Source organism: Coffea arabica, chromosome 6c, assembly GCF_036785885.1.
Source record: "Coffea arabica cultivar ET-39 chromosome 6c, Coffea Arabica ET-39 HiFi, whole genome shotgun sequence".
Lineage (NCBI taxonomy): Eukaryota > Viridiplantae > Streptophyta > Magnoliopsida > Gentianales > Rubiaceae > Coffea > Coffea arabica.
In genome coordinates this window covers 46991831-47002787 of record NC_092320.1, presented here as the reverse complement: position 1 = coordinate 47002787, position 10957 = coordinate 46991831, and the positions used below count along the sequence as shown (strand labels likewise).

Here is a 10957-nt window from a genome sequence, read left to right as displayed (position 1 = left end):
AATATAGATATAGATGAAGTAAATTAAAGATATAAACGAAAATTAAATTAAAAGATAAATACAAGTGGAATAAACTAAGACAATAATTATAATAATAATAAATCAATATATATATACATATGGATATAAATAATAATAACACATACACATACACAAAAAAAATGGAAGTAAAGCAAAAGATAATAGTAACAATTAATAAGTATATATAAATGATAATAAAATAAAATAGTGATGACAAGGATAATAACAATAACAATGGATAATAATAAAATAATATATATATATATGCATAGATAATATGTATAATGGTCAAGATAATAAGTTTGATTACGAATAATTATTTCTAAATTAGGAAGCTTTACAAAAGGGGAACTTTTCAAAAATGGAAACTTTCCAAAAATAGAAATTTCTAATTTAGGAAAAACTCGGCTAGGGTTTTTTTTAAGGCAACTGAGAGTTTTATTAACTCAAGAAGAAATCAAACGGTTACAAAATTTTCCCACACTCCTGACTTGACTAACCCGCAAGGTTATCCTACTTTCCTCCTCCTAATCGAAGGCATGCCTAACCTATCTATGCGAATTTCCCCGCAAGCCAACCTTGAAATTGCATTGAAATGGTCATAGATGCTGATATTATGGTTACGGTCAGAAACTCGGCTAGGATTCATATAATGGTGTAGACATGAATCTTAAACTTACTCAAAGTTGGTATATTTATGCATCTATAAGAAATATCAACTAATTAGGAAACCTATGCATTTGATAGGTACGACACAAGTTTAAAAGATCTAAAGTAGTTTCACTCGAGCAGCCAACCAAAGGTAGGTGGTACTTACCCTTCTGAGATTTCAAAAGTTCAAGTAAAATTTTTGTTGTCAATCATATTTTTATGTGTTAGCCTGAAATGTATTTGATTAAATGATTTACTTGAATATTTATGCAAGTTCTATTTTTACTATATAAAAATGGATCATGTGACTTATTTGAAATATTTTGATACGTTATATATATACCAAATGAGTTGTATCTTTTATGAAATCAAAAGACCATGCATGTGACGAGTGAAATGAATTTATGTCAAGTAAACCTCAAAACAGTCATGGAATAGATAGTAGAGGCTATAGTCCTGTCTAATGATCATGGTAGCCTAGTATAGAGTCCGGCCGATTGACCCATGTATGTAATGAGACCAATTAGTAGTCATGAAACCTATTGGTCGCCCACCTAGAAGGGGTTTAATCTCTAAGTTGAATACTCAGTAACCGGTCATTACATGTATTTCTTATGAGCTGATCTGAAGAGACTTATAAATTGATATGAAATGATTTATGACTTTATGATTTTCATGTACGGTTACCAATAAGATGCTTTGAAATTGCTTTGTCACTCGTTACTACTAATTGTTTTACCCATAACATTATTTTCATGATTATGGATGTGAATGATGTACAAATAATTTGATTTGTATATATATGTATCTGTAGAGTTATGAGTGCATGGTCCAACAGAGGGGTAGATATTACCTAATGAGCGACTTGTCGCTCATACCCACTTTCTACCATCTTTGCAGATTCTGAAGAGTATGAGTTGATTTACGTAGAAGATCCTGAGGATGACTTTTATTAGTTTTTAAATGAACACAAGTTAGCGGGCTAGCTACTTCTAGTTGTTAGTTTTATTTACTTTTGTTTCCGCTGTTTCAACCAGAGAATAAATGTACAAACTTATTGGATATTCTTAGACTATCCTTCATATGAGATTTGTACTGCACTTTATCTAGTTATATTATTTAGTACTTTTAAAGTTTAGTCTAATTTAATGTTGCCTTGTATTCTTGAGCGGGACTTGAGAATACGGCGGATGTCACGTGACGGGCATGTGCGGGCTCGAGGCGTGACACTTGCTCCAATGGATTCAGGCATGACCTCTCGAACATGAGCCTCAGGAATAGTCCGGTGAATCTGTTCAAGAGAACTCTGACTTGAATAGGAGAATGAGTTGGAGTAGGGATGTACTCAGAATCAGAAGAACCAGAGGAAGAAGAATTGGAAGGTGAGGTAGATGAGGAAAGGACTTCCATGGGTTTGGGATGTTGAACTCCCCTGCATCTAGGAGTTGAAGTGGTAATATCAGATCGCTCAAAAGAAGACATAAAAGGAAAAGAAGAGAACTTACTAGTGGTGGTGAAGAAAATTACTGGCACAAGGGAGCCTTTCTAAGATAGCCGAACTGCTAGTGGGAAAAAGAGAGCAAACAGACTAAGATGGGGAGATCTGATGAAAAAGAAGAGGGAGAGGGTGAGAGAAAATGACAAGTGGTGGACCCTATTTATAGGGACCACTAGAGCGGGAAGATGAAAAGATTTTGAATTTAAACCGAATGGTAGTTATTAATGATGGACGTGAGGGTTGAGCTAATAGGGGTCTGATATCAGGGGTAATGATGGCTGAAACATACACCTTGGCCAAACTAACACATCCCCGGGATTAGGGCTAGATTCATCCAATCGAGCGATGAACCTGGCCTCAGGGGTCTAGTGTAGAGGAAGGAATCCTCTATGAACACGTGTCAGGGCCAAGGAGTCCTGTTCGAGCTCCACCTATGAACCGAACTAGCTATCTTAGTTCGGCAGAGCTAAACTTTCGAGATAAAACCAAAGCCTGAGTCCAAGGGGAGCTACTAGGAGTAGGGGGATAACTACTAGGAGTAGGAGGATAACTTTAGACACCTTCATCACTATCAGAATAAGCCTTATAAATACTAACATGTACAACCAAAAAGGTACGATATACAACACACCTATTCTACCCTATATTTTTCTTTGATTGATTTGATCGTTGGAGTCACAACGGGGAGATAGTCCCACTGTTCGGCTCTTTGTAGGTCAACACGGTTACAACTGTTTGGCATTTTGCTCAGGTCGTGTCCCTTGGCGACTCTTCAATATGCAAAAGGGAATTGAACTTGAACAAAAAATTGAAGCTTCTGGGCTTCATCTTCTTTTTTTTTTTTAATCTTTTTCTTAGTAAGAGTACACAAAAATTGTTAAAAGTTATTAGAATATACTAACAATGGGGACATGAAATATAAAGCCTAGTGGCCGAATTTGAAATTATTTGCTAGAAATTATCATGTATTGATTTCAAGCAGCAAGTTTTTAAATCCCCAATTGGATCAAGTATGAGATTTTTTGGAAAAGAAAGATATGAATAGATAATCTCACTTATAACCCCACAAAAAATTTTAAAAGAAATTAAAAAAAGTAGATAATCATCAGCAAACACATTGCAAGATTTGCAAAGAATGTACTATCTGAAAGGGGAATGAACTAGTATAATATATAAGCAATTGAAGCTTTTTTGTGTTGTGTTATGAACAGACCAACAAAAGTAAGGTATCAATAGACAATATAATATAGTTAGTGATTACATTTTCATGATCCTTTTAGATTGCAAAGGAGAGTGGAATTATTACGAATGGCCATTCCCCACAACACTTACTTTGCAGTTGTCTTTAAATATTAAGGATCCCTACATCCACGTGGCTTCTCTATCGCCTGCTAACTTCTTTATGCATATACTAGTGGTCGTGGAAGCAGATCTACTTTTCCAATTGAATTTTAGCTAAACTAAGAACGTGAATGTGATCCTGAACTTGCTGGGGTCCACGAAGTCTGACATTTAGGATCTTGGTGTGTATTTGAACTCATTATTGATGTCCATTTCCTCTACTCCTTCGACGTCCATCAGCTGAACTAGGTAAAAATTTCAAGGTTTGTAGTACGAGGGAAATAGCAATATCATAAGTATGTTTTTTGATCAATTTTTTATTTCACAAACAGCTTTATCAACAAAAGCGATACGATACAGTAAAATATTTTTTTCTCAAAACACCCAAAAATAGTCATCAAATGGATTTAAACCCTGTCATGCAAATTTATGGTAGGTATATGTAGCTAATAACATAAGGTATTGACAGAAAGATACTGTTTATGAAGTTGTATGAATTTTTTTTTTTTTAATGCAAGTTAACTTAGCAACAGAATGCAGGTATGGATTTCACAATCATCCTGATTATGGATTTTCTTGGGGCAATGACCATTTTAAACCAGTCATTGGAAGGAATATATCTTGAGCCACTTAAATGGATCATAGAGAACCAAAAATAAAAATCTTACAGGGACACTGCCTTGTTCACAAGCTTTGTGAAGAAAGGGATACTATAGACCTAACCTAACCTTATGTGTTGATCTTGATCCCTATCTTTTGATGTTTACAAAACAAATGGATGATACTAATATTTCTTCAAGATATACTTTCAGTTTTGAAGTTGTTTGATTCCATGAACAAGTGCAATTGAAAGGCAAAGTTTGCTGAAGCTGTCGGGCGTTCAAGAAGTCAGGATCGGACGTCCGAAAGGATGAAGAACATCAAGAAGGAAACTCTGTCGGACGCTCGTGAGGAAGCATCGGACGTCCGGAAGGATCGGACGCACGCCTCGGACGCACATCGATCGCATCGGACGTCCGAGAAATTTCGCAAAGATTTGATGACTCTCTGACGACGTTCGGACGCAGGGTTCGGACGTCCGACAGGTGGTTCGGACGTCCGACAGGCCAACGGCTAGTTTTGACAGCATTTAATATTTGACCGTTGGAGAGTCTTTTGGAGCCATTTCTCACCTTCTATAAACACCCCAAAGCTCAAGAAGACGAGAGACTTTTGCCAACACAAAATACAAGCTTACAAGTGAGATTTTTGAGTAGAAAGATTCTTTGTTGGTTGTATAAGGGGTTGGGAAAGTTGGGTTGTGAGGTTGCTCAAGTGAAGGTTACTCTCTAGGAGGAGTAAAACCTTGGTGAAGGTGAACCTATCACTTGGAGTGGTAAAACCTTGGTGAAGGTTGCCTCATTTGTATAAAATAGTTCTTAATTGGGTGAGTGATCTTTCAAGTGTAGGTTGTTGAGGGTTAACTCGAATAGTTGTAAAACTCCTTGGCTCAACCAAAGAGTATTTGGGGTGAGGAAGGAGTGAGCCTTCACTTGTACATCTTGGTTAGCATCGCCATCAATTGAAGAGGCTATTGGTTTGATATTTGGTTTGCATTTCTTATCTTTTCTCTTTAATTAAGTTTTCTTTATTGTGCTTAAATTTGATATATCTTTGTGCATCATTGTAAATTTGTTTGTACTCATTGGGTTGCACCGGGACCTTACATTATGCCTGATTCAAAATGCCATTTTTTTTTGTTTCTCATCTTTCAACAAAATGCTCTCCAATTATTACTTTTTTTTTATTTACGCAATTATTTTTGTAGCATGATAAACATAAAACCTGTAGAATAAGGGCAAATTTCTGAAAACTGGATACCTATGTTAAAAAAAAAAACTGCTTTTAAAGTCTCTACCTAAAGTAGTACATGCTATATTAATAATTTTGAGGTTGGTACAGGTACGATTTGAAAGTCACTTCAGCATCACAAATCTTTTTGTTTTTATTTTGGACGACTCTTAACAATATTTACGTTATGTAAAGAGTGTGAAAAAGATTTTTCCTCATTTGATTGGATCAAAAAAAAAAGTTTGGGATGGCTCATGAATCACAAACAAAAAAAAAAATTAATACTTGGAATAACGTGACGTGATGTCTTATTATATTATTACGTCCAAATATAAGCAAAATATTTTATTCATGTACGCTAATTTTTTCACTGATACAATAATATTGTGTTTTTGTACGATAAACAATCTAAGAAGTACAATGACTGCACATAACCGCAGCCTTGCCCAAGCCCCATATTTTATGGTCCCTAATAGCTGCTATTTATGAATGCAACTAGCGACTACCAGAAAGATCTACGAGATATAAAATATGGAAATCAAAACTCCTTTTCTATCATCTTGTAGAGTAGCCATCAACTATGTGAAACATTAAAAGTAAAAGCCTAAAGCCTACTTGCAGAGGCCCATCCTGGGCCGGGACACGTGGCAGCCCAGGCATAGCCGAGCTGGGCCTTGGCCCCCGGCCCCTGGTGGCAGCCCTGGGCCGCACTGACTAGGGCTCCCGAAGGAGGCAAGGGTCCATCTCGAAGAGGTCGGGGACGATCCCCCTGAGTGCGGGATACTATCTATACTGGGCAAGTCCCGCATCGTGCGGAGGTCGGACTCCCTCATCAGGTATAAATAACAGGAGGCATCAACTGTATAAGGTACGCTCACTATTGGCAATTCATCTCCGACCGTCAATACTTCCCGTGAACCCATACTCACCGGAGATCTAACTTGACCGTCGGAGTGCCCTCGGGAACCACCCTCGGGCCCCCTCTGTGAGATTACCCTTGTTTGTTTTGCAGGCTTAGCATCAGCTCTTCCATCAGCACCCCGAGCTCGCCAGTTCAGCTCGGTTCGGGGAATTTCCGTGCTTCTTCAGTTGGCGCCGTCTGTGGGAAACGAGAGGTAAGTGCAGTTGTGTTGATGGCGAAGACGCGATCCAAGCGAGCGGTAGACAGCACCGGCCCTGGAGGCGGTGAGGGGTCCCAACGAAGAGAGGCTGAGGCGTCCCGGGGCGTCGGGGGCTCAGCCCTTTCAGGAGAAAGGAGACAGTAGATCCTCCAGTTCGTGACGGAGAACCTCCCCATGCTGGAAGACATCATCCAGCAGGCAAAAGAGGGGGAGGAGGCTGGAGGCGCGCAGACCTCCAAGGCGAAGGGGAAGGAGAAGGAGCCACTCCCCGAACCCTCGGAGGATGAGTCGCGCGACCAGCCTCCTAGGAGGAAACGACCCCGGACTCCACCTCGCCCGCGAGCCTCGGAGGTCGGAGACAGCGAGAGGTATTCTCGCGACCGGTCCGCGAGAAGCCGTCCCAGAGACCCCTTCCCGCGGAAGCCCACACGGAATGGGTTCGAGCGTTCCCCTGCTCGGTCTGTCAAGAGCCGACCCCGCGACCCCCTTTATCTGGAACCCGCCCGGGATGAGCCCGAGCAGATCTTGAGGCCCCGGCCGTACGAGGACAACTACACAACCTCACCCTTCACCCGGGAAATAGAGGACTACCCGCTACCCCGGAGGTTTAAGATCCCGAGCATCGAGATATATGATGCCTTTACCGACCCGGAAGACCACCTCTCGGTCTTCTTGACGCATATGCGCTTGCAAACTGCTGCGGATGAAGTCCGCTGCAAAACCTTCCCTATGTTTTTGAAGGGGAAAGCTCGGCTCTGGTTCCAAGGCCTGAAACCGGGGTCTATACGGAGTTTTTTCGAGCTGACCCGGCAGTTTGCAGCCCAGTTCGTCTCCTCTAAGGTTTACGCGAGGAACGCTACTCACCTGATGTCCATCAGACAAAGGCCTGACGAGTCGCTGAGGAACTTCATGACCCGCTTCAATGCGGAGAGCTTGCAGGTCAAGGACAAAGACGAAAAAGTGGTAATGGCTGCCTTTACAAACGGGCTCAGGGTAGAGGAGCTCTTCTACGATCTGGCCAAGAAGCCTCCAGTAAACCTGGAGGAGCTCCTTCGCAGGGCACACGAGACTGCTAATGTGGAGGAGGCAGGTCGCCTGAAGAAAGAATCAGATCGGGAGATCGGAGATCGCAAAGGCCGGACCAACCCCCCAGAGGGCAAGGAGGCCCCGGCCAAGAAAAACGTCTTTGATCGGCTCTCGAAGGAGAAGGCACCCGCTCTGCCCCCATCCCAGAGAAGACCTACACCCCTCTAACACGGCCCAGAGCCCAGATCTTGGCCGTTATGGAGGCGGAAGGGCTGGGAGATCGGCCGCCCAATATGGGGACGCCTCGGAACAAAAGGAACCAAGACCGGTACTGCGCCTTTCACCGCGACGTCGGACACGACACGGAGGGATGCTAGGCCCTGCGTGAGGAGATCGGGTATCTGATCCAACGCGGCTTTCTAGGGAGGTTCGTGCGCCGACCAGGTCAGGAGCTCGGACGCAACCATTACGGAGATAGGCATAAGGGACGGCGACGCGACCGCCCTGAGAGGCGTGACGCTCCTCGGGGCCACTCCCCCGACCAGGACACCCAGAACCTGGCGGGAGTGATAAACACCATCGCCGGAGGCCCCACGGGGGGGGACAGTCATGCAGCTCGGAAGAACAAGCGACCACCCCCCGAAGGGGATGACTCCTTGAAGCGCTTGCGCATGGACGAGGAGATTACCTTCGGACCAAGGGACGCGGTCCCCCTGGCTTCCGGGAATCACGAAGCCATCATGATAGACATTGTCACCAACAACTACCGGGTGAAAAAGGTGTATGTCGACCAGAGTAGCGCGGTTGACATTATGTTCTATCGGGTGTTCAAGGAGCTCGGATTAAGGGATGACCAGCTGACCCCGGTCCGGACACCTCTGGTGGGGTTCACCGGACCACCCATCAGCTCGGAAGGGATGATCACCCTGAGGGTCACAGTAGGACAGGCTCCCAAATGCCGGACCGTTCCCGTTAACTTCGTGGTGGTCAAGCAGTCGTCCCCGTACAATGTGTTCTTGGGGAGACCTGCTTTGAACGCCCTCCGGACTATTCCTTCTACCTTCCACCTCAGCGTCAAGTTCCCCACCCCTGGAGGGACAGCCGAAGTGCGCGGCGACCCAGAGGTAGCCAGGGCTTGCTACCTGGCCACGCTCCGGGCGCAGGAGAAGGTGGTCGCCCAGACAACCTGTTTGGAGCCTTACATCCCAGGGGATGAGGCCCAACAGCTGGGCACCCAAGATGAGATTGAGGAGCTCCCCCTAAGGGAGGATCGGCCCCACCAGGTTCTCCGCATTGGAGCCTTGTTGCCCGCCAAGGAGAAGGAGGGCTTGAAAGCTCTGTTGAGGGAATACTCCCAGGTCTTCGCTTGGTCGGTGGATGACATGCCCGGGATTCCAACAGGCCTGGCAGTCCACCACCTCGACGTGGATCCTCACTTCAAGCCGGTGAAGCAGAAGAAAACGAGCTTCGCCCCCGAAAGGAATGAGGTGATCAAGGCGGAGGTCGGCAAGTTGCTGGAGTCCAAGATCATCCTGGAGGTCTACTACCCGACCTGGTTGGCCAATCCCGTCCTAGTCAAGAAGGAGGACCAGACCTGGAGGATGTGCGTCGACTTCACGGATCTCAACAGGGCCTGCCCGAAAGACTGTTTCCCCCTGCCGAGGATCGACAGGTTAGTAGACTCTACCGTGGGTTTTGACGTTTTATGCTTTTTGGATGCCTTTAAGGGATACCATCAGATCGAGATGGCTGAGGAGGACCGCGATAAGACCTCCTTCATCACTGAGGAAGGAACCTACTGCTATAGGACCATACCGTTCGGATTGAAGAACGCGGGAGCTATTTACCAGCGCCTGGTCAACAAATTGTTCCAAAATCAGATCGGCGAAAACATGGAGGTATATGTGGACGACATGATCGTCAAAAGCCGAGCTGACCAGCGACTCATACCCGATCTGAGGGAGATCCTGGATATCCTACAGGAAAGCCGGATGCACCTAAATCCGAAGAAGTGCACCTTCGGGGTCAGATCAGGAAGGTTCCTGGGTTTCCTGGTGTCCCGGGAGGGAATTCGGACCAACTCGGATAAACTCCAGGCCATCATGGACATGGCCCCCCCGAGGAACGTAAAGGAGGTCCAACGGCTCACGGGGAGGATGGCAGCCCTGAGCAGGTTCCTCTCGCGCTCCGCGGTCAGGGGGCTGCCCTTCTTCCGAGTACTGAAAGCACCGAAAGATTTCTACTGGACAGAGGAGTGCCAGAAAGCCTTCACCGACCTGAAGGCCTATCTGGCTGAGCTGCCCACTCTGACTGCCCCAGAGCAGGGGGAGACTCTGTTCCTGTATCTGTCTACCTGCAACGAGACCGTTAGTGCGGTCCTGGTGCGGGAGGACAAGGGGGTTCAGAGGCCAATATACTATGTCAGTCGGGCTCTCCATGGGCCGGAGACGCGGTACACGCCAGCCGAGAAAATAGTCCTGGCTTTGGTGCACGCTGCCCGGAAACTTAGACCATACTTCCAAGCCCACAGCATCGTCGTCCTAACCAATCAGCCTCTGCGGCAGATACTCACCAAGCCTGAAGTCTCGGGCAGGATGACCAAGTGGGCCGTCGAGCTGGCCGAGCACGACGTCAGCTATCAGCCTCGCAAAGCTATCAAGGCCCAGGCCTTGGCAGACTTTCTTGCTGAGGGGGCTAGCTTAACTCTACCTGAGCTGTGCCCCCTGCGCGAGGAGGTACGGCCGAAGGATCCTTGGGTATTGTTCGTGGACGGGGCCTCCAGCAAAGAAAGAAGTGGAGCAGGCCTGTTGCTCATCTCGCCCACTGGGGAAGAGCTGACATACGCTCTCCGATTTGACTTCCCCGCCTGCAACAATGAGGCCGAGTATGAGGCCCTGCTCACAGGGTTGCGGATAGCCCACCAGATGGGTATAACCGCAATCCAAGTTCGGAGTGATTCTCAGCTCGTCGTCCTCCAAGTCCGCGGGGAGTACGAAGCCAAGGACGAGGTTATGAAGAAATACCTGGCCAAGGTACGAGAGGTGGTGGCCTTGTTTGGAACATTTGAAATCGAGCGGGTGCCAAGGTCACAGAACAAGCGCGCGGACGCCTTGTCAAAGTTGGCATCCTCCTCGTTCGCCCATCTGAGCAAGGAAGTCTTAGTAGAGGTGGTAAAACAAAAAAGTATCGACCAGGTCCAGGTCCTGGCTATAGACAGCTCGGCCACCTAGATGACACCCCTCATAGACTTCCTCAGCTCGGGTACCCTCCCCGAAAGCAAAACCGAGTCCCGCAGAACCCAGTTCCGAGCTGCCAAATACGCCTACGTCGGGGGAACCCTCTATAGGAGATCGTACTTATCCCCCTGGCTAAAGTGCGTGACTCCCGAGGAAGGCAACTATGTACTCCGGGAAATCCATGAAGGTCTATGTGCGGCACATGTAGGATCTCGGGTACTGGCGAAAAAGTG

At 45.8% G+C, this 10957-nt stretch overlaps 1 protein-coding gene across 1 annotated transcript; it reads left to right on the top strand.

Moving 5' to 3' along the window:
- Window positions 1-7745: 7745 nt before the first annotated feature.
- Window positions 7746-10718, top strand: LOC140008769 (uncharacterized). The gene is made up of 2 exons (XM_072053641.1): window positions 7746-7816; window positions 7967-10718. Exons 1-2 carry the CDS (start codon window positions 7746-7748, stop codon window positions 10716-10718), a joined length of 2823 nt encoding a protein of 940 aa, XP_071909742.1.
- The last annotated feature ends 239 nt before the right edge of the window (window positions 10719-10957 follow it).

Coding starts and splice junctions, on each gene's coding strand:
- LOC140008769 (XM_072053641.1), top strand. CDS start 7,746: ATGGAGGCGGAAGGGCTGGGAGATCGGCCGCCCAATATGGGGACGCCT. Junction 7,817..7,966: donor AACAAAAGGAACCAAGACCG/GTACTGCGCCTT, acceptor TTACGGAGATAG/GCATAAGGGACGGCGACGCG.